The following is a 24,999-nucleotide window of genomic DNA, read 5'->3' on the forward strand; positions in this document are numbered from 1 at the left end:
CATCCTTTTGACTGAGGCAGCAGAGCCAATCACCAATATCTCAGTTTTTTTATTATTTAATTTGAGGAAATTCAGGGACATCCAATGCTTGATGTCCCTTTTACGAGCAGTGAGTGAGTCAGGCAGGGATGGCCTATCGGAGCCGGTGGTAAGATAAATTTGAATGTCATCAGCATAGCAATGAAATTGAAGTCCATGCCTGCATATGATAACACCAAGTGGATATATAGATGATAAACAATAGTGGGCCAAGAACTGAACCTTGAGGAACACTCTGTGTAAGTGAAGCAGTGGCAGATCTATACCCTTGTATGGTGATATAGTACTTTCTGTCGCTGATGTAAGATATGAGTCAGGAAAGAGAGGAACCATTGATGCCGATATCAGAGAGCCGAGAGATCAGTATTTCTTGGCAAACTGTCAAATGCAGCGCTTAGATCGAGAAGCATCAAGATGTTTATTAACCCTGAATCCACGGACAAAAGAATGTTGTTAACCACCCGAAGAAGAGCAGTTTCAGTGCTATGAGATGGGCGAAATCCTGACTGAAAAGGTTCAAAAAGACCATTAACATCTAAATATGATCGCAATTGACCCTTTGCAGGGAGTTTGATTGACAGGCGATCTGACCAATCATAATCCGCCATTTTGTCCGACAAAGCAGTCAGGAGAGTTAGTAGATTAACGTTGGAGGATTTAAACTTGAAAAACGAAGTGTACTAACGTCTTTCCGCTGTTAAAACAACATTCCTTCTTATGTTTATTCATGTTTATTTGATGCTATAAATGAACTAGAAGGAAGAGATGATCGGTTCACGAGCAGCTTTAAATGGGACTCTACAGCGATCTGTCAGACACATTAAAGAGACACAAAACGGTATTTATTGTTTAAATGTCTTTAAAAAATGACCAAATTTGAAAGGTGAGACTTTGTTTCATATCAAAAGTAACCTGGTCTGTCCTGTCTGTCAGTGTGTTGTCAGTTTCTCTGCTCCGCGATGTGTGTTTCACTGCGTGAGAACGTGTGGCGCGAGAGCGGCGTCGCTTGTCGGACATAGCAACAGTAACTAAAGGGGGCGGGTCTTTGCGAACGGTCAATTGCGAAGCCACACCCTTTTCAAGGAGTTTGCTTAAGATAGATTAGATATTGGCCTATAATTGTCCATATTTAGATGGTCAAGGCGTGTTTTTTTAGGAATGGGGGTCACCGCAGCCATTTTAAATTCTGCTGGGACAATGGTGGAAGCCAAACTACAGTTTGTGTTATGAAGGGTGCAACCTCGAGGACACACGTGGAATTTCTAATGGTAGAGGAGAAATAAGAGGATATTGCATCGTTGAGGGCTGTACGGTAGTTGAGCAAATGTTCTTTGAAAGCCAGAGAGTGCACAATGAGTCCAGTTTTCCTGTATAGTCTTTCTAGGTGGCGACCCTCATTTTTCATTGTTCGAAGTTCAGGAGTGAACCAGGGTGAGGCACGAGTAGATGGAACCAGTATAGTTTTAGCAGGAGCATGACTCTCAAGTATTTGAGAAAAAGCGTTATTGTGAATACAGCAGATTTCTGACGGACAGTTAGATAGTAAACATTCTGACAAGGTTGAATCCCTTATTGAAACAGAGAAAGAAGATGGATTCACAGAATTGATTTTACGATAGGTGAGCATTTTCTTCAGTGGTGATATAGATATTGGAAAACTAAAACTGAAGTTTATGAGTTTGTGATCTGAGAAAGCAAAATCAGAGCCACTAACAAGAATATTATATAAGCCAGGTACATATGAGATCCAGTATATGACCCCTGGAGTGAGTAGCAAAAGTTACATGTTTGAGTTAAGTTGAAACAGTCCAGCACAGACATCAATTATTTGCATTGTGCAGTGTTTTCATGTATATTAAAATCACCAAGCAAAATAACAGATGAATGACTACCGAGAGTAATAACTCACTAATCTCAGAGGAAAAAGTCAGAGGGAAATTTTGGAGGTTGGTAAATTAAGATTACAGCCAGTGACGTTTGGCCAGTCATTTTCAGCAATAGATATTCAAATGCTGCAACATCATGAAACTCGATCTTGGATATTTTAATAGTCTCACAGCAAACTATAGCCAGCCCTCCACCTCTACGATGAAGACGTGGATGAGAGAAATAGATGTACCCAGGTGGTGTTAAAAGGTTCAAGTAGAAAATTGTAAAGCCATCTCGGGAAAAGTAATTTGATTATCGTCATCCAAAAACAGCACAAAAAGACCAAAAAACAAAACCTACAAGTGGATACGCAATGACATGACAAGTGATGACCAATGTGACCCATACAACAATTTATTGGTTTAACTACGTTAGCCAGAGCTATATCCGATCAACAATCCACACAATCCACAGAAGGGAAGGCTACCCAACCATACCAAGGATTGACACCACAAAAAGATAAAGAGAGTGGAGACTCGCTGTATCAGATGTCGAGAGGGATATAAGGATAGGAATGGAGAGGGCTCGCAGCCGATCTGTGTGACAGGATCACGGAGACTGCCGGGTCAGTTATCCAAAACTTTTTGAGTGTGTAAAGTAGTCCAGGAAATAATCCAAGAACGTCGATTCCCAGAAAAAACATATCCAAAAACAAATGTAACAGTCAACCATAGCAGACTGACAGGTACCAGCGTGAAGCGGCAGCACAAGCGCACCTAGCAGGTATGAATGACAGTATGCATCAGTCTACACAAAGCAGGATATATGATGGATACTGTTGTTAATATTTCTAACACTGACAAAATATCTCAACCCTTTTTGCAAGAGTGTTTACATAGCTTTAGAAATGTGTTTAATTTTACTTTTTGCATCTGACTTTTTATGGGAATCTTACTAAGCCAATGAGAATTTCACACTGGCTCCTGAAACTAGAACTCCATGAGTATTTTATCATTGCCTTATCAACAAAGCAAGAGGGACGCATCAGTTGACCCAAGACACCCGCTCTCAAGGGAGGTGACTCCTCACTTTCATCTCTAAACAAGGAAATCTGGAAAGAGACAGGAACCTTCTATTAACTGGTGCCATGACGTTGATGTTCAGATTTATGAGTCTACCCATGAGGAATGCAGCCTGTGACTCAGTGACTCATACTCAAGGGTTTGGTTTCACTGTCAGAAGAACTAATTCTAAAGACTTGTCATACACAAAAGCCATGCATGGGCAGTAAGAGTAGGACTGGGTCACATATTTAATATTTGTCATGATTTATTCTGGTGATAATTTTATTGTGCTTTTTTTCCTCTAGAAAGCATGTCATTAGACTAGTTTTGAGAAACCTTCTTGACCTGCAACAATCTTGTACGAGAAATTGCAATATATTATCATAACCTCTGATATTTTACACTTTATTATATATTATACAACCTCTGATATTATACTATATATTCACTACCAGATTTTTTATTTCTGTGATGGCAAAGCTGAATATTCTCTCCAGTGTCACATGATCCTCTAGAAATCATTCTAATATTTGCTACTCAAGAAATATTTGTTACTCAGTTTAATATTTATGTGGAAACCATGATACAGCTTTTTCAGGATTGAAAGTTCAAAAGTAGCATTTATTTAAAAGTTTTTTTGTAACAATGTCTACTTTCACTTTTGATTAATTTAATTGCTGAATACTTGCTGAATAAAAGTTTTAATTTAGCAATTTTACTACTGTTGGCTAATTTTACTACTGTCACCCATGGAAACAATCACAGTGAGTTTTGAAAAAGAAAGGTTAAACAACCGATCACCCAGGGGTGTATCATGGTACGTGTCTCTAGGAAAATAAGTGTGAACGAATGTGCTATTTACTCACAGGTGTTGAGTTGATGACAACACTGCACAGGCTCTGTGCCACTGATAACATAGTGACGGCCTTCCTATCCCTCACTGAACCTAGTGACAGGAGGCCAGTGGTACTTTACAGTGCTTAGTTAATGCGTCAAGGTCAGACAAAACAAGTTTACACTACAAAAATGTAATCGCCATGACTGGATAGCTACCAGCAGGATGTTATGCACTTTCGCATTAGTTAAGGTGGATGTAGCAAATCTGACAACCAAGAAGCGGATGATGCAGAGGCCAATTTTTCAGTCAATGTTGCCAGGCAATGCTGCTGGAAACAGGCAACAGCACAGGAGAAACAGTTTGGCCAATGTTGAGCATTATCTTTACCAAACTAGTTGCATCATCACAGCTTGCTGTCTGTTTCCAGTCTGGGCACTACATAAAAATGAATACTTTCTCAAAGTCATCTGTGTCAACACCTAGAATGAGTGGCAGATTCTCACAAAAAAAAAAGACTCAAAAAAGATGAGCGTTTTTTCGAGGCACAGACTGAAGACTTTTTTGTCAGACGAACCCCAACTACAAATCAGATGGCAATTCATTGTTTAATCACAGTGCAAAAGATAATATATTGAGATTCAAATTGAATTACAGTCAGAAAAAAACAAATATGAGATGGAAAAGTTGGTGAAAAAGGGCTTCAGAAGATGATCAGGAAGCATCTGGGAAATTGAGAGGAGGTGCTTGCACCATTTTATCACCTATCGCTCTCTGATGTGGCTTCTGATGCACATTTAGAAGAATTATTCCACTCACTGTAATGTTACTTTCTGTATTGCTTTTGTATTGCTATACACTGAGCTAAAATGGGATGGATAAGGAACATACATATGAAAGGTCAGTGCAGAAAGGAAGTGACATAACAATGGTTCTAACAGACAGACGTAAAAAATATATATTTAGGGTCCTAAACACAAAAAAAGGATGACATGCATTTTTTTAATATACTGCCAACTTACCGCTTTGCCAAAATCCATCTCGGAAAAGAACCTATACCAAGGCTCATTCACTAAATCTACATCTTCTGGACTTACGTCCTGAGTCTACAGAAATATGGCAACAAGGAAAGGAGGACAAAGAGAGAGAGAAAGAGAAAGAGAAAGAGAAAGAGAAAGAGAAAGAGAAAGAGGAAGTTTCAGCATACAAAGACAATGAGACTGAATGATGATGTTACATGAACTCTCTCTTAATGTCATGATCTCAGACAGTAAAGTAAAAAAAGGCTCCAGGCTGAGACAGCAGAGGAAACATGAATTGGATTTGTTTCCAGCTTGATGACTTGTTGCAAGAGCGTCTGGTTGATCTCAGAAAAGGAACAGGAATTAGAAAATAAAGATCTCATAAAGACAAAGTAATGATGATGGAAAGGGATCCATAGATCATAGGTCTTATAGATGAATGCATATAACAAGCGAACAAGGAAAATAAACACATATTCATATACCGGTACTCAAAATCCATAATTTCACACTTCTGATATGAATATAAATCTTTTTGCATTATTGTTTGCTTATAAAATCCTGCCAAATATTTTCTACACTGTTTTAAAAATCAATAACAATAATTATGTTATATTTAACATGATATTACACTATTGTACAAAAGTTTGGGTCGGTAAGATTTTTCTTTTAAATAAATGAATACTATTTTTGAGAAATAATTATTTCATTCAGCAGGAATGTACTAAGTTGATCAAAAGTGACAATAAAGACGTGATGTTACAAAAGATTTCTAATGAAATCTTTTTTTCCTTTTTAACTTTCTATTCTTTAAAGAATCCTGAAATATGTATCATATTCAATGCATCATATCAAAATATTAAGCTGCACAACTGTTTTCAACATTGATAAGAAATGTTTCGTGAGCAGCAAATCAGCATATTGAATGATTTCTGAAGGATCATGTGACACTAAAGACTTTTTGAAGAAAATTTCAGCTTTGCCATCACAGGAATAAATTACATTTATTTTAAATTATATTTAATTAGAAAACAATTTAAATTGTAATAATATTTTACAATATTGCTGTTTTTACTGTATATTTGATCAAATAAATGCAGTCTTCATAAGAAACTAAGAAACTTCTTTCAAAAACATTAAAAAATCTTTCCGACCCCAAACTTTTGAACAGTAGTGTACATATCATTTAAAAATAATTGAAATATTCCACGACACAAAATTTTCCAAAAGAAAAGGACTGTTTCTGCAGAGCTAAATCAATGAAGAGACACAGGCAGCACATTATCTTCTGCCCTAGATAGGACCTGACCTGGAGCCAATTTAATTACTTTCCCTAACAATTAGCAGAAAATGAAAGAACTAATGCAGCTCGCACTTTTCCTGCTTCAGTTGTTTCACTGACAGGATCCAACGTGCTTTGCTTGGCTTCTACAATAAACCTATTTCAGCGGTATGTCATCAGAAAGACATTATGTAATACCAGCAGCTCCCAGAATGAGTCATGCTAAAAAGATTGAATCACTGAATGTCATGGTAACAAACCTCCCATGAAAATGACCAGACTGCAGACACACTCAAGCCCCAGCAGGAGTCTCTATTCTTAACTGGGTCTGGACACTGCAAGTGTCACTTATTGATGATCTTTTTATAGCTGAGCAAAAGGTCCTCCTACTTTCTATCTTCTATACTTAACCTTACTGTAGTGTGTGCACTGCTATGAACACACGCTATGATCATGTCATGTATGCTATGCACAGTACAGTATATCACAACATCACTAGCACAAGTCACCTACCGAGGTCACTTAAGACTACCAAGCTGTGAGTGTGCTGTGTCCTTTTAAGTGAAACAGGCAGAAACCAGCTCTTGCAGCATCAGACGGCATGCACAGCAACAGCACTCAGAAAACATGCGTGTATAAAGAGCATCATACCTTTCTCTCCTGCTTCAGCACTGAAGACTTTCCTGGCTCGTACTCAAATATGCTCTTGGGCTCAGCACGGTACTTCCTGGTGTCTACTTTCTTGTCAGGGGGCTCCCACTCATTCCTGCAGGGATGCATGGGGGGAGAGATGGAGTGATACAGCAAGGGAGGTGGAGAGTCGCCATGGCAACCAACAAGGGCAAGTTTTAATTAAGCGTTCCCATACATTCAGCTTGAGTATATATAAAATCTCATATAAAAGCACTTTAATCATGTAATTGGAGAAGTGTATTCTGCAGTGTTATACATACATATTCAGTAACCTATTTTGCATAATTTTGATTTAATACAAATTTTTCATTACAAATTATTATAACACTTTACAATTAGGCTCAAATCTTAGACTGTAATTATCCAATTAATAATACCAACGATTTTTATAACATTTATTAATCTCCGTAAATTTATACTATTGTTATTATAATATACTATTGTTCATAGTATTAATTCATGTTCATAATAAACAAATTACCTGCATTAAAGGAAATAAAAATTCACCTGGATAGATAAATGCTGTAAGTACAGAAACTTGTTAGTTCAAGATTGCTAAGTCATTGACTATTATTAATTAATTGAAAAATGTACATTAACTTCAGTATTTCTTTATTGTGCATATCCTGATATTATCTAAAGAATCTTAAATATGTATTATTCATTAAATGTCATAATGTTTTGTTTTCAAAATTCTAAAAGTTTTCTCCAGTTTTAATTTACATTTTAAATCCCTTATTTTTAGTGTGATCTCAGTCTTTTGGGCTACAAGGATACAAAGTAAAGGCACTTAATTTTTTTTCTGCTGGTGAACACTGATGGCTGAAAAAAAAAACAGGTCTCCATTATGATTTCTAGCAGCAAACAGCAACATCTCGAACCCAACACATGCTTGTTAAGCAGCATGACAAATGCTAAAATACAGTGTTTCACATATTGAGGTCCTGTGAAGAAATGTCATCATCTCTATGTTGAGCAACACTAGCAATGTGCAAGAATTCACTCTCTAATATGAAAGTTTCAGAATTCAGTCAATAAATGTGCTAGAATCTCCTCCATAAATCATAATATTTGTTTCATTCATAGTGTCATGGCTGACCTCTGAGGTTTTAGGGAAGATGTGCGTGTTGGCACAGGCAGCTGTCCTCTTGAGCTCCCCATGTCTACTGCACTCCTGGAGCGAGGGACTGGCCGCACTTCAGGATAAATGCAAATAACAGACACTAACAGAACTGAAACACAGCTTTCCTTTAAATAAGAATGCATAATGTCGTTTTTATCCCTTAGCTAAATTAAAGGGATTGTTCACCCAAAAATGATAATTCTGTCATCATTTACTCACTCTCAAATTCTTCCAAACCTGAATTTCTTTCTTTCTTCCGGTTTAGAACAACTTAAGGGTGAGTAAATGACAGAATTTTTTTTAAAAAATTACGCACAAACACTTACCATCCTCACCACCATGTGCCGGCCTGTCATCTGAAAGAGTCAGAAAATACTTGTTAGATGCAAATAGTAAAGAATAATCAGTGATGAAGCAATACAGCTGACATATTTTTGCGAAACTATTAGAAAACAGTGGAACTTACAACATATTGCATTGATTTCACATATCAAATGTATTCATACGGTAGATGTAACCTATTTTCTTATTGTGCTCTACTTAGTGTAGCCTGTGCTCTAAAGCAGCAACTCCATGAGGGATTCTAAACATCTAATGTATAGAAGGTGAAAATTACAGGGATTAGATTAGTGTGATGTAGCAGCCATGATAAACTAAATAGCAGCTCCAAGACAGCTAACCAGTAGATGGCGCTATAACAACAGCAGTGTGTTCTTCTGATGCTGGAATATTCTACCTAGCTGGTAAGTTACAGTACAAATAAAACATTTTCACCACAATCTACAGAAATTAGGCATTTCAGTGGTTATGCAACAAATAAAAGCTGAAATAAATACTTCAGAGTCAGACCAGCCCATGGCATTGCTAACTTTGCATTCTTAAGAATCCAATGGATACACAAAGCCCATTAGTTGTGTTGTGGCTGCTTTAATAATTCAGCAGAATCGTTCGCTAAAAGCACAGCCATGAAACACATCACAGAGGTATGAAAGCTTTTAAAATGGAGGTAATCAATCTATGAGTTTTAAATACATGGTGGTGTGGTCTTGGAAATAGCTTCATTACCACAGCTCACCTTGAGTGTTAGGATTTCCTCTTTAGGACAATCAATGTGTTGACACTGTGTGCATATAAAGCAGCATCTATTGCACATTGGGATTTGTGAAAGAATTGACTGTAGATGGCGCGAACTACCCCACATATTTAACACCTTATATTATATACACTGCGGCTATACACCCGTTAAAAGTTTTGGGTCAGTAAAATCAGATTTTTTTAAAAGAAATGAATACTTTTATTCAGCGAGCATACATTAAAGTGATTTAAGTGACAGCAAAGACATTTGTATTGTTACAAAAGATTTCTATTTCAAATAAATGCTGTTCTTTTGAGCATTCATCAAAGAAAACGCACCAGCTTCCACAAAAATATTAAGCAGCACAACTGTTTTCAACATTGATAATAATAAGAAATGTTTATTGAGCAGCAAATCATCATATTAGAATGATCATGTGATGCTGAAAACTGGAGTAATGATGCTGAAAATTCAGCTTTGCATCACAGGAATAAATTACATTGTAAAATATATTAAAATAGAACCGTTATTTTGATCAAATGCAGCCTTTGTAAACATTAGAGACTTCTTTCCAAAACATTTTAAAAAAATCTTACCGACCCCAAACTTTTCATTGGTAGTGCATATCCATTTCATTTGTTATTCATGAACTGGATATAAAATGACCTAACACATACAAAAGGTTAAAAGGTGTTGCTAAAGGACAGAAAAGAGTGGCATGGAGGAATGTTTAATTAAAGATCTGATTATAACTATAACCATGGTACCTCTGGCTCTCAGTGGCCTGTCATTGCTCTCTGGAAATATGTAGGTGGGACGGTATGGATTTTCTTCGACAGTCTCTGAGTATAAGGTGGGTGAAAGACAAAACACACTGACAAAGATGAATACACACATATACTGTAGTGAGATGTGATCTGGACATATTCAGATTTGGAATCGATACACAAAAAGATGGCATAGAAAAGTGTTGAATGCATGTAATTCTCAAGCAGCATCTTTACCTGGGATTTTGTGAATCTGTTTGAACATGTTTCTGTACCAGTCCTTTGATAGCTCTGTGTTCTAGAAGAGAAAAATATGCAGATGGTCTTTTATTTGTAAGTATATTGTCTTTTATGTACTTATTTTAGTCAAAGTAAACACAGGTGAATCTTGAGAACAACCCATTTCTTTACCCGTACTGGGACTCTGGGTACCGGGACAGCTGAATATTCAGACAGTCTCATTGTCTTTCCTTCCATGTCTGCTGGACTCTCAGAGAAAGATCTATTCTGGCTGACAGCAGGGCTCCGATTAGGGCCACTGCCTTGCTCCGCAACAGCTTCTGAAACACACGACCACAAAGTCAGATCATTGAACACGAGATGAAAAACACACTGATCTGGTACTTTCAGACGACACTTATTTAGGACAATACCTTCAAAGGGATCACTGAATGATTTAATGTTTAAATTTAAATGAATAAGTCATGGCTACAGATCTATTAGAAAAGACCGTTTTCCTAGGAAGGTCAGATAGATTTGCATTTCTTGCAACACTTCTCATTTATTTTAACCATAGTTGAATACTGTAAATGTTTCTCGTGGCACTGACTGATGCACCTTTATTATGGATTTAGACCGTTTTGCCAATTTTCTGGGTAAAATGACAGTTGATGCTTCAAGTATTTCTGACAAGTACATCCTATCTGACAGAAAAAGAAAAAGTAAGTCCAATCTCAAAAGCTGCTGCTAATCTTTGTGGTAGCAGATATGCTGGTTCATATTTTTGTAGAAATGGTGATACTGTGAATATACTGTCACTTTTGATCAGTGGGTTTAATGTGTAATTTAATGTTTCTTGCTGAATAAAAGTATTTATTTCTTTAAAAAAAATCATACTAAGGTCAAACTTTTGAATGGTAGTGTCCTTTTTATATAATTAATATACACAATGCCCATAACCATACATCAGACACTCCCACTTTAAAGTGCCCCTATTATGCAATTTTTAATGTTCTTAATTTTTTGTAGGTCTCCTACAATAGGTTTACATGCATCCAAGTGTAAAAAAAACACTTTAATTTTCTCATAACATACACTGCTGCGTCACCTCTTTTCTCACAGTGTCTGAAACAGTTCGATGAAGGTTTCAGTCTCTCTAAATGAAACTATAGCAAAGTTTTGCTCTCTAAAGCAAATTTGTTATAAACCTACATAGGTTTGTTCATGAAATAAGACAATCGATTCTGGCAGTTCGGAATCGACTCTTTCTTTTTTGGGACAATAAATTAGTGTATTGTGCACTTTGATCTTTGAAACTTTGCAGACCTTTTACCTTCCCAAACAGCTATATTCCACACTACCTGAAAGGTAATACCCCAAAAAACATAACAGAGGCACTCTAAAAATGACTACTGAGATTCTGTCCAAATCAGTGCATGAGATCATAAACGTCTGATATTAATTTGAACTCTAACATAACTTTCGCATGTGAAAGTAAGAGAATATTCTATACAGTTTTTCTTTCTATATCATGAAAGCTTTTTGCTTTTTAATTAGCTTGATACTCGATTCTACTTTTGATGCCACCTGAAATATTAAGAGGCTGGCATTTACCTCTGCTGTGCTGCAGCAAGACGATTGTTGGGTTCACACTGCTGGTGCGGGGATATGAAGAGGACACTTTGGCTGATGAGGTAATAGCTCTCGGTTGATCAAGGCAGGATGTGAGCTGAGACTGACTCTCACTTACAGGCGAGTCCACCTGAGGAGAACACACAAAAGCACTGACTCTGGTGTCACATATTGGTTGTGAAATACAGACAACTTTGAATTTCTCAGAAATTTGCATGGAATTTGCATTCACTTAACATCTCTCTCAAGCAAATGATTATTGCAAAGATTCCTCTGTGATGCTGCTGAAGATAGTGACAATTACAACAATATGGCACTTTTTTTGGTTTCTTCTAATTACTGTGTGTCATTGGTCTTGAAGAGGCCATCTAAACCAGGAGTATTCAACCCATACTTTATAATAACTTTTATTAAGAATATTTATACAATGCTTGCAGTGTTTTAGTATTTTTAGGTTTGGAATTCATTTAAGTTTAAGTGTTATAATAATAATAATAATACTTGTGCATTTTTCGGTTTATTAGCTTAAAATTATTTTAGAATTTTGTTTAGCTTTAATTTATTTTATTTCAGTTTTAGTAAATTAGGTACTTCAGCTTAAACTTATTTTTAAGTTTAAGTTTTTCATCTAATATTTTTATTTCAGCTTAACAATTTTTTTTAATAGTTTTAGTTAACAATACAAAACTGGCTCAACAAATCATTAGTTAAAAATTAGTCAATAGTAAAAATGTCATACATTTTTACAGTATCTTCTCCACTGACGCCCTAGAGTACCTTCATGAATCCCTTAGATCTATATACCATTACAGAAGATAATGTAAATGTAAAACAGATCTACAAATGTCATCTTGCTTGTGAAATACTGACAACATTTCAGTCGTTACACTCATTTAAGAGTGAAGTGTTCCGAATTTTCCTCACTGTTGTCTCCAGAGATCTTAGGATCGAGCTGTTTAATTAGCACTGATATAGATCTCTAAATTATATTTTCGCAAGAAAGCAAAGCATTGCTAAAAAGTAATGAGCTTCAAACATGGTGACTCACCTTTGTTGGTGTCTCATTGACTTGAGTTGAATTTAAATCAGCAGCTCTGGTGTTGTTTACACTTCTCTCGGGCAGACTTGTTTCTGTGGCATCTCCATTGACCGCACCAAGCCATCCACCTGTAACAAATCCAAACAGTTTAGATTCTCAAAGGATCAGGGAATCTCCATGGAATTTTTTAAAACCTAAAAAGGCATAAACATGAAACAGAGCTGCAACCATTGGCAGCAGACCTGTTTGTTTCCAGCGCTAACCACAATTTATGCCACAACAGATTCCTTAATCCTCCATTAAACGAATCACCAGCCAGAATCTGTCAGAACTGAACCCCACAGAAAGTCTTCATCTACAGAGATGCTAATTTATGACTGGGAAAAAAACCATTCTCTGAACTTTGTCATGAGAACAAGGAGACCATTGAACCCACTGTAAGAAGTGTTTGTTCCAATGGCCTTTTTATTCAGGCACAACAACAATTAAGGCATCTCTCCCAAGTGCTGGCAGTTAGCCAGGATAGTTCCAACATGGAGATGGTGAAAACGTCCACGCTGAAGGTCTCCGTTTCCAGAGCTCAAAGTGGGTGTGAACAAAAGACGTCTTTGATTAACCTCTGTAAGTATGAGCATTCACTGAAAGTTATTTGAGCAATGAAGTTGACTGTCAGACAATGCTGTAAAAGTTCCTCACAAAAACATACTTTTTTTCCCTTATAATTTACTAGCAACTAACCACATCATACACATTGACGGTCAAAATAACATGTGAAGAGGAAACTCAAGAACGCACCATTCCTGTAAACAGAGATCTTTCCAGGTAATGATCGCTCAGAAAAAACAAGAACACTTTTTAGTGTACATTAGCTACACATATCATTAATAACATTATTTCAGCACACAACAATTAATCTGGCACTGTACTGCTTGGTGCAATATATTCAGAGCACTCTCCTATTGACACATCCTCCATTTCCAACTCACTTTTGGCAGAGTTCACGGATAGCTCTTGGCCCGTGCTGTCCTCATCATCGATGTGCACTAGCGTGGCCCTCAAAGTAACAGCACCCTTGCCCTTGCAAACGCGGGTAGGGTCCAACTCTGCAAAAATACAAAGCAATTAAATTGATTATCTTTTCAAAGCACTAAATAAAGTGTACATGATGCCAACAACCATATTCGTTTTACATTATTCAAACGTTAGACCCCAAATCCTAAAAATACTGGTCTTACCAGTAGGCATGAGATCAGGTGAACTTTTCATGATCCTCAATGGTGTTACTCGCACAGCAGATACAGTGCGCCGACAGGGTGGACGTGCTTCAAGACACATACAACCATAAGTGAGATGGGAGAACAGGAATAAAAAAATCTATTATAATTGCATATTTGCAGTTTTTCACATCGTCTGTGACATTTTGGGTTGTGACATACTGAGTTATTGTTAGAAATTGAGAACAACAGCACTAATAATGGTCACATAGAGACCCGAGGGCTTTTTAAATTCTAGGAAGATTATAATCACAGTGTTCTCTGTTGGCTGGCACAAATATCAAGGAAAGATGGATGAACGGAAGGAAATAGGGGGCCTGGCAGTAAGAATACTGATTCAACAATGACTCAAGCCAGAGAGGAAAACAGAGGGAGTCTGTTTGTGATTGCTTACTCATGAGCTTCCTGCATCAAGACATTAGACTGCTATTATTCCTATGTAGTATTTACTACAGTGTTTTGATTAGGCTAGGTGATTTGACAGGCTTAAACGATATCATATAGTTGTGCATTATATGAGGCTGTAAGCACAGAAAATGGGTGTGTTTTGTGGTCTATATCTGTGTTGCAATTGTTTTGTAAGTTTCATTCATACCCATGTAACTGTAAATAAAGGCTAGCCAGGCCGGTGTAACCTCAAAAAACTTGATGGAGATAGGAGATACTGAAAGTGTGGCATGCTTACCAGGGCCTGCATCAAATTTCCCTGTGCCCTCTGCTGGAGAGCCCTGCAAATGAGAATGGGTGAAAGGAGAGATAAAGGGAGATGCTAAGACATAATGTTGCTCAGCATGTCATTAGGAAAGAGAACAAAAAATAGGCAAATAGTTGGCAATCTAAGACAACTCAACAACAACACATCCTCACCTCTATTACATGTTCCTAAGCATGTTTACAACTGGTCTTTAAATTGCAAAAAAGCTGGCGCAAAAAGTAGGAGTGCGTGATAGATACAGTTACTGTGTATAGGAAATCAGTACCAGCTGATTAAAGTATAATAGAGCCTATATCTGAATAAATCCTACCATCCAACCTTAGTCACCAACATATAAGAAAAAAGAAAAACTGGCCTATTTGTTTATTTGCCTGCTTGGCTTGGCTTTGGTATAAGTATATTTAGACCTGAACTCATATTTAAGATCTGACAAAGATCTGATTAACAGGATTGTGAAATTTTGACTGGAATAATGTTACAAACAATCCTTCTAATATGGTAAGCGTGAGGGTGCTGATGCATGAGGAGACTCAATACCCCCCTAACTAACGTGTCACACCTTTGAAACAAGATACAAAGTGACCTGTTATAGAACATTGACTAAGTAAGAAAATATGGGTCAATGAAAATGTATATGTTTCAGTAGCTGCCAATGGATATCTCCCTTGAACAGATGTTTCTGCCCAGTAATAAGTAAGTCACTTTAGATAAAAGTATCTGCCAAACAGCTAATTTGATAGTGATTACCCAGCAAGCAATAGCCGTCATTTCACCGTCTAGGTTACCTATAGACCCAATATAGTCCGGCTATGAGTAACCCACTTCTAACTAAGATAACCTTGAATTTGGTTACATGATTGTTTGTGTTTGGTTTCATTTCTTTGACATATTCTATGCGTAGCCTGTGAGTCTATTCTTGGGCTAGTTAGATGTCTATTATATTTTCACTGACAGCCCAAATTTTGCCTTATTTTAGCCTAGACGTCAGGGCGGTGTTTGGACGCCTATTAGACATCTTTTAAATGCAAAATTGCGTGCTGGGTAGTATTTTAAATGCTAATTACTATTTGCAGAGTTTTCTTTAGAGATACAAAATAACATCAAAGTGGATAATTGCAGATATTTCTGTTGCATTTCTAATGGATCTCAGTGTAAACATTAACCATCTGTCTCTATGCAATGGCTCCTGTCTCATTGACTTATTTTAGCCAACAGTTACAGTCTATACAAATCAGAACCCGCTAATTAGCCAGCTAAGTAAACTTAGAACATTTAACAGAGCCTATATCTGAATTAAAGTATGTGATCTATAAATAATATTGATAAAGCACTGAAACATACACAGAAACATAACTGTTAGCATTGGATTTATCCTCTTGAAAATGGATATCCTTCTAAATTTAGAAGACTTGTGCAGTTGTGGAACGGCAATTTTGTAATTCTATAATACACAAATATGCTGTTTATAATAAACATTTATACCACATACTGAATTAGATAAGTGGGAATCATTTTCCATTGTAAAATTAAAAACAGGTCCAGTAATAACAGCTGCACGCATCAATACATCAGTCAAGAGTCACACGGTTTGAGGATCCTTAATACACTGGATTGCTCAACATGTAGCCTGTGTTGAAGTTATGCTACTAATCCTGATTTAGCTTGAGCTTTGTGGCATTTTAGTAAATACATCCAAAGCCAAATTAGTAAATAAACACATGCAACAGATTTATTTCTGCATATTAATCTTAATAATATTATACCGACTCAAATTTTGCAGCTTACCTTGTGAGGACCTTCAGCTGAGCTTAACTTGGTTTAAAGTCCTAACAAACACCTAAACAGGGAGGGTGCCCTTTTAAATGTCCTTTGTTGTGGCCTATCACGCAAATCCAGACTATCATGTCCTGTTCTCTTCAAAGAACTGAACCTTAACCATGCTTTACCTCTTTCAACTACCAAGATGGACCTGTCAGCACCAGCAACCTGGGAATGTTGCACCCACTTAGCATTGTGATGAACGAATTACACCATCCTGCTTTCCATCCACCTCTCCATCCCTGTCTGGCATGACAAGCACCTCATGAGGCTATAAACTATATTAAGATAACTAAGATAATAGACCAAATATGTTATAAATCTGGTGTCATACAAATTTGACAGACTATTGATTGTGGTTTATTTTAAGAAGTATCAGAACAGGGCATGGGCCATATGGGTTGGACCAGACACATTTTTTCTCACAGTAAACAGTCACCTGGTCTTATCATGGTCAAGGGCATGAACACTCTAGTGTATTAGAGACACTTATGATGATTACAGTCTTCTTGATCATGCTAAAAATAAAATACTTCTAACAAAGTAATTCAAAAGATCTAAATTGCATGCTAGAAATGTCCTAAGAAATAACCACAAACTTTTAAAGTTCATCAAAATTCAGCCTCAAATCCGAATTACACAAAAAAAAACAAGAAACAATAAAAATCTAAATCTTAATATTTGTCCAAGCCAGCCATGACCACACTATTAGTCAAAAATCTTCATCTTTAATCGTCTGTAATTTTGTCATTTCGTGCAGCAGTTTTGTGCAAAAAACACACACACACAAAAAACAGGCAAATCGAGTGAACAAACAAATTGCTGGAATCTTGTTGCATTGTGCCTAGTAACTGCTGTACTCAGTCCAGCAGGCCTTCTCCAGGGAAAGCTGTAAAACTGAGCAACAGTGGAAAGGCTCATGTCAGACATGGGTCCAAATCTTTGTTTCGAAATCAAAACACTTGCTTAAACCTCAGTCAAGGCCAGGCTATAAATCTCAGGTCTACAACTTTGGCTCATGTAGTGAGAAAAGGGGCCTCCTGCAGGGGCACTTGATAAATCAATTCATCCACCGAGTCTCTTACATTTCTAAACAATTTAGCTCACTGAAAGCCCAATACAAAACATTAGTGTTTCGTTTATAAAAACAAACTTTTTTGACAATAATGAAAATCCTTCTTTACAGTTATTGTACACTGTAAAAACGGCATAATTTTAACAGAAAAACATGATACGGTAAAAACATTTAATGGAATTTTGAAGTAAAATGAAATAATGTTAAATATAGCTTTTTAAAGTGAAAAACAAGTTATCTTATAATTTACAGTAAAAAGCCATAAATTGACATATCCAGAATTCCCAATAACACTTAACATTTGATGGCTTTTCATTTAAATAATATGTTTCTTCATCTTCTTTGTTATCAGTTATGTACATTAGGGTTTTATGCAACCACGGCTTCTGTTTACAGTGTAAAATGATTTAATAAAATCCCTCATGCTGTCAACACACATTTTGTTAGCTTTTTTATATTATCTATAACACACTTTATTTTAATATTATATATATCAAACTGTAATAGGTGTCAACTTATTACTCTTTCTAACTGACCTAACCCTTACATTTTTCTTTTGTAATGTATTTAGGTTAATTCAGCAATGTTAAATTATATATTATTAAATATAACATTGCATTTGCATATGTTGCATTATATATATATAAAAAAAATGACAACACAGTAAAGTAATATATAATATAAATTAAATCATAATAGCATTTATAATATATAATTCTTTAATTAATAATAAAATGTTAACAAAAACTGTATACAAAAACTGTATAAAAAGTTATGTGGTAAATTGTAACTGTTGTTGCTGGTTGATTCAGCAATGTGTGTGTGTGTGTGTGTGTGTGTGTGTGTGTGTGTGTGTGTGTGTGTGTGTGTGTGTGTGTGTGTGTGTGTGTGTGTGTGTGTGTGTGTGTGTGTGTGTGTGTGTGTGTGTGTGTGTGTGTTGCAAACTGATGATATTCACGGTTAACTACTTGGCACAAGCTGCAGCCAATGAGCTTGTTACTCAACATTTAAACGGCTGGCTAGCATTCACTATAGAAGTTTGCAGTACACTTTCAGAGTTACTCTGAAACCCTCCACCTTCCCCAGCTCCACCTGTATAGATTTACAATGGGTGATTCATTTATATGCTATTTGTACAGCAGAAGTATGTCTTACTCTCACAGCAGCGAATCAGCTTGAGTATTGGCAGTAGCAAGTTCCTGTACTTGCTCTGCAGCAGCAGCAAAAATAATCAACAGCAGCAGCATAGCAGATCTATTCCTCCAAGACCAAATACATTAACATGGTCATTTCAATTACCATGCTAAAAAATGTCAGAGTTGTCGTGATAGAAATATATATACTGTGTATATATGTATATATATACATATTAGGGCTGTGAAAAGATTAATCGCGATTAATCGCATCCAAAATAAAAGTTTGTGTTTAAATAATATATGTGTGTGTACTGTGTATAATAAAATTTGTATATATAAATACACACACATGCATGTATATATTTAAGAAAAACTGTGTTATTTATATCTAAAAAAATATATATTTATATATAATATAAATTATATATAAATATATACAGTATCTGTATGCAAATATTTCTTAAATATATACATGCATGTGTGTGTATTTATATACAAAATGATTATACCAAGTATAAACACATATATTATGTAAACACAAACTTTTATTTTGGATGCGATTAATCGCGATTAATCTTTTCACAGATTAATGTGAATTCATCTTTTATATATATATATATATATATATATATATATATATATAGACATTCCGCACATTCTTAGTTGTGTTTTTTTGTGTGTAGAAAACGTTAAAAGAATGTTCCCTTTTGGTAGGCATTGTTTACTGACTTCCCTTCCACGGTTTTCACCACAATTTTCTGCATGACAGCAATGCTGCTGGAAGCATTTGATTTAAGAACTTGGCAAAACTGAACTTGGCTACTGTGGATTTTGATGGCAGATAACTACTGGCACATAAAAGACATCTCAAATAAAATCTGTGAGAACTCTTCAACCATCAAAATATCCATAAAAGTTAAAAAGTCACAGCATTAGATTCTAAAGCACAGCAGAAGGTCATCATGTACATCCTTTGGTGCTTTCCATTCTATTATGCCAGCCCCATGAAAATAATAAAGGAGGGTGACACAAGAAAAAGTACCATGATATTCCACCCAAGAATCTCTGGGGATTGCCTAATTCTATTTCCATGACAGCTTTTAAAGAGCGCAGCTTTAATACACAAAGGAGATCTACAAGGGGCCTGCTGTAGCCGGAGCGAGGGGACTGGAGGGGAGGGGGGCCGTTACATAACACAGTTTGACTTCTGCTTTGTCAACAAATGGCAGAGGGGGGCACAGAGAGAGAGAGCTCACCAGGATCACAGCAAACAGCTCCAAACATGGCTCGAGAGCAGCGCTGTAGAAGAACAACCGTGGGTGTTTAATAGAGAATATCCCATCAGTACCGTAAACATCTTCAGCAGACATACTGGACGGAGGCCTAGACTGTCATACTCTCAACACATTTAAACAATGGCATCATAAAAGGAAATGTATTTAACTGTGGTATTTGTCTCAACCACTATTCATCTATTGTCTATGTCTTATTTCAGAGCATGACACCACTAGTGGTTTCCAACCAAAGTTGCGAATTTAACTTGCGCACAAAAATTGGAATATTGCATAAAAAACATTTGCAAATAAAGCAGTGGTTCCATCCCACGTGTTCAAGAGAACAAAATAGACACTTGCTAGGAATTTGGAGCAAAATACCTGTAATAAAAATGGAATTTGTTGTAATCTTTCTCCTATATCATAAATGACTTATGTCTCAGAGCGCACAGACTAAACACGATAAACGCTGTCATGTTATCTCATGTTCAGATGCCTGGTGTTTGTAAATGCACTTTTTTATGCTCATTTTTACAATTTATGCACACTTGGCGTTTCCATCCAGCGTTTTTATTTTATTTTTTGATATCCCAAAATGCGCGCAAAAATAGGTGGATGGAAACATACAGTAGCTACTGTCAGTGAAACCTCTCAGTTATATTCTGGGAAAGATGTCGAACAACTGAAAAGAGCATGCATTGCAGACAGGGAAATAATTACTCACAAAAAAACAAATATGGCACAAAGGGACAGTCTGTGTATGATTTACATAGTGTCTATTGGTTTCACTGTAAAATGATGCTCAGATGAAGTAAATAATGCTAAAAATAGCCAAAGATTTGTGCACTTCTTTCATTTTACTTACTATTCTGAACTCCAATGAACTTACAACTTTTAGGAACATAAGTAATGCACCTCTAATCTTCTTTTAAATTATGAAATACTTTAAAAGTTTTTTGAAGTTGCATAGATGTTGAGTTGGATTAATGCATTTCAAATAGACCATTTGCCAGTTTTATTTACGTAAATTCTGTTCCTATATTATTAGTAACTTGTTGTCTTGCAGCATCAGAAGTTTGTTCCTCTATTAAAATGAACAGTTAGTTGATTATTGAGTGTTTTTCCCCATCAAGAGTGTTTATATAAGTAAGTACATTCATTGATAAATAAAAGAGCATAACACTAATAATAAAAAAATGCACATAAGGGGAAACATTCAACTTTGCATACTTTTATATTTTTATCTTGCATGCTCTACAGTTGAATATATATGCAACTGATATTTACATTTACATTTATGCATTTGGCAGATGCTTTTATCCAAAGCGACTTACATTACATTTCAAGGTACACAATTAAAGTACCTTGTTATCTTTTAAAGGTTTGGGGTCAGCACATTTTTAAAAGAATGTAATACTTTAATTTAGCAAGGATGCATTAAATTGATCAAAAGTGACAATAAAGACTTAAAAACGTATTGTTCTTTTGAAATTTCCATTCACCAAAAACCGTTTTACAGATTTCACGAAAATATTAAGCAGCACAACTGGATTCAACATTGATAAGATAATTTTCAATTTCTAATAATATTTTATAATATTTCTATTACTGCATTTTTCCCAAATAAATGCAGCCTTGGTGAGCATGAGAGACTTTTTTCAAAAACATCTCAAACATTCAAAAAGAAAATCTTACCGACCTTTTGAACGATTAGTTCATCAGTCATATTCATGTAGATATCTGTTATAATGACAGCAAATTGTGTTCTGGCAGCTAGACCATTTAGATTAACATCATCAGGTCATTTACTTAATAATAATACTAACAATTAGTTAATGATTATAAATAAATAATTATAAGTAAAATAATAAGTAAATTAGTAAATAAGTAGATTAATTTAACTAATTTAAAACTCATTAAAAAGCCATGCAAACTGAAGCATTCATTTAAATTATTTAAGCACCTCAACTGAAAACTAATAAAATAATATATACACATATTCTGTGACATCATAACAGTAATAACTATTTTATTGCTAATAAGAGTATCAGTATAATTTTTAATGTAATTTTTTACAGTATAATATTTACACTAAATAGATCTCCTTGATTAACAAAACTGTTTCTCAGCAGAGACTACCAATTACTAATATTACAACCAAAATCACCCGGTTTTATTACCAATTCAATATTTCTGTACCGCTACCGACCCGAGCACTCTTAACACACTATTAGCATGGCTACTGAGAGCTATCATCACAAACATACCGTTAAAACAGAGATCATGCCATCTAAAATAGAGTGATACTTAAAAAAACATCTGACATTACGTCACGGAATACAGAAGCCTATTATGTCTGGAAGATGTTCTAGTGCACAGCTGTGTATAAATGAGTCAAAGTCTCCTGGCCTGGCCCTCACAAGCTGACAACAGGCGGCCACAGAGGGAGGGGCACACGGCGCATGCACAGCATCAACCGCAGCACAAGCCAGAAAAAAAAAAGAGCTTTGTGCGCAGCATGGATGTTCTAGAAGGACAGATGAGGCAAATGATAATGAGTTTCACACTTGAGATTCAAAGCAGTGCGTAATGGGGTGGCTTTTGATATCAAATGACTTACAAAGCTCATAAGGCATGAGGGATTTATTTTGTAGGTAATAAAAATAAAAATGGACCAGACTGAGCTTTGGGATACTGAATTTTGACGCCTAAGTGAACAGCTCAGGATGTGACATTTAAGGGTCAATGACATCTAAGCGCATCCTTATATCTAATGAGGCTTTATACAGTTGTATCAGCATGACATTTTTGACTTTATGCACCGAAAAAAACAAAACATAAATTTCAATTCAGAAGTTAAAAACGTGGGCTGTATCCGAAATCACATATTCTTTTGAGTAAGTACTTCTTTTGAATAAGTAAATACGTCACGGCCGTGTGTGTACAACGTTAAAAAAAAGTTGCTGGCTTAAATTAAGTACAATCAACTTGGATGTTTTATTCATTTCAATTTAAATTACATTAAACTGACTTAATAAAATGAGTTGAATCTTGTATAACTTATAATAAAAAAAGTTGAATATTGTTTGCCTTATTTTAATGAGTTAAAGCAATGTAAAAACATATGTTGTCATAACTTATTGATCATATAATTTTTATGTAATCCCGACGTATCTGCAATGTTTTCATTATCATGACCTGCATCAGTTGCATCGCTTCAAAATAATAAACATGACAAAAAAGCAGCAAGTGTCATTGTCCCTTAAATGCATGTACAGTAGCCATAACTCTACATTAGCTGCTTTATGTTATGCACAAACTGTTTTCACAGTGTACAATGCAAAATGCTCTAAGAAAAGTTTGTTAAAATATGTTAAAAAAGTACAATGTTAATATTAAGGAACTTTCTGTACTGATATTTCACAGGTGTTTACCCATATTTTGCTATATTACCCATATTTTTACATATTCCATTGTGTTGTGCTTAAGGGTTGAAGAAAATGTCCGTACAATACTGGTAATTTTCTGCCGGGACATTATCCATTTTTCTAAAAAAGAAAACAAATATTTCTACAGTGAAGATATTAAGCACTAAGAAAATCTCACTGGCCAACAACTCGTCAATATTTTTCCAACCTACAGAGAATTTAGGCACCCCACTTGCAGTGCAGACAGAGGCAACTGTTTCAGACCTCTCAGTTATGTGGCTGGTGCCTGATAATTTTGTCAGGGTGATGTAGACTATTTAACCACACCTAAAAACAGCTCTATGATAATCCAGACATTTCAAGTGCTTCCCTAATGATGGAGGACCCCAAATCTCAGTGCTGAGCAACACCACCAGGCACGGCCTTTATAAAGCAAGCCAAGCCACGCACATTCACACACACACTTGGATTTCACACTCTATTGAAAGGTGAACAGTTCACAGCAATCTAAAAAACACAATATAATTACATTATCTGAAGATCCACCATGTTCCAGCTATGTATTACACACGGCAAATGAATTAAAATAGCGTTTAAGCTCTGACATATCATTGTCACATTCTGTCACAGTAACTCTCATCAGATAAACATCATCCCAACGTTGACCTCAAGCCAGCTGGTCTACAATCTGTCAAAGCAGCAAGAGGTGAAAAGAAAAATCTGTCAGCATAACACAATCTGAAGCAGAGACGGTCTGTTCAACTTCTTGTTTGCAATAACGTGCTGCTTTGTGCACACAGACCTTGAAATCTGTAGCGCCGCTAACAAAACATACAGACTCGCACACACTTTAAGTGCCACTCAAAGCCACACTGCAGTCAATGGGGTAGAAGGAAAGTATGGGGTAAGATGAAGGTTGCTAAGCAACATGGTGAAACATTGAAAAAATTTGGATGGGAATGGATGTTATGTGACATCTGTCGAAGATGCCTCAATCATTGTCAATCATAACCACAAACATGCAGACATTCACACCAACAGCACAATTGCAAGTGAAATATTGCTTTTACACAACATTAAATAAATAATATGTTAATATTTACATACATTTTAGACAGTAATGCCATAGCTACTTTTGTGTATTTTGTGTTTATTAACCGTCCGCATCAAGCAACAAACTAGTGTTGCTTCGTTCTTGGAAGAATCAATGTTTTTGAACAAATCAGCTGAGTGAATGATTCAATGATTCACTCGCATGTTTCATTCATGAATATTCAGAATTTTCGAACAAAGCAAATCTATTTAGTGAAATCTATTTAGTCACTTGTACATAATGTCACTTGCAAAAAGGGTAACTTGACTTTACCAAATAAATATTTAATTTTCATGATTTTAAATAATTTTCCTGTTAAACTTGAAAGGAGGTAACAATTTATAACAACTTTCATTAATAAATCATTCATAAACATATAATGCTTAATGGATTATTAGTTCATATATATATATATATATATATATATATATATATATGTGTGTGTATGTATGTATGTATATGTATGTATGTATATGTATATATATATATACACAGTATATATATATATATATATATACATATATACA

The 24,999-nt window shown here is 35.7% G+C and overlaps 1 protein-coding gene across 6 annotated transcripts in view; it reads right to left on the minus strand.

Annotated features, from left to right (window-relative positions):
* sorbs1 (sorbin and SH3 domain containing 1) overlaps positions 1-16,026 on the minus strand; it is a 42,931-nt gene extending 26,905 nt beyond the window's left edge. For 5 of the 6 annotated variants that reach the window (XR_014029046.1, XM_081350639.1, XM_081350641.1 and 2 more), the window contains exons 1-13: positions 16,003-16,026; positions 14,619-14,661; positions 13,895-13,981; positions 13,646-13,762; positions 12,669-12,787; positions 11,603-11,750; positions 10,181-10,329; positions 10,007-10,067; positions 9,770-9,844; positions 8,254-8,283; positions 7,904-8,000; positions 6,763-6,877; positions 4,830-4,913 (exon numbers count right to left, since the gene is read on the minus strand). Coding sequence is in view for 5 of the 6 variants with exons in the window: in XM_081350639.1 (XP_081206765.1) it covers positions 4,830-4,913; positions 6,763-6,877; positions 7,904-8,000; positions 8,254-8,283; positions 9,770-9,844; positions 10,007-10,067; positions 10,181-10,329; positions 11,603-11,750; positions 12,669-12,787; positions 13,646-13,762; positions 13,895-13,981; positions 14,619-14,661; positions 16,003-16,011 (1,134 nt within the window). In the remaining variant the exon portion in view is untranslated. The remainder of the gene's footprint in view (positions 1-4,829; positions 4,914-6,762; positions 6,878-7,903; positions 8,001-8,253; positions 8,284-9,769; positions 9,845-10,006; positions 10,068-10,180; positions 10,330-11,602; positions 11,751-12,668; positions 12,788-13,645; positions 13,763-13,894; positions 13,982-14,618; positions 14,662-16,002) is intronic. The other variant, XM_081350638.1, reaches the window with a different exon arrangement.
* Between the last annotated feature and the right edge of the window lie 8,973 nt (positions 16,027-24,999).

Source organism: Scardinius erythrophthalmus, assembly GCF_964197995.2.
Source record: "Scardinius erythrophthalmus genome assembly, chromosome: 21".
Classification (NCBI taxonomy): Eukaryota; Metazoa; Chordata; class Actinopteri; order Cypriniformes; family Leuciscidae; genus Scardinius; species Scardinius erythrophthalmus.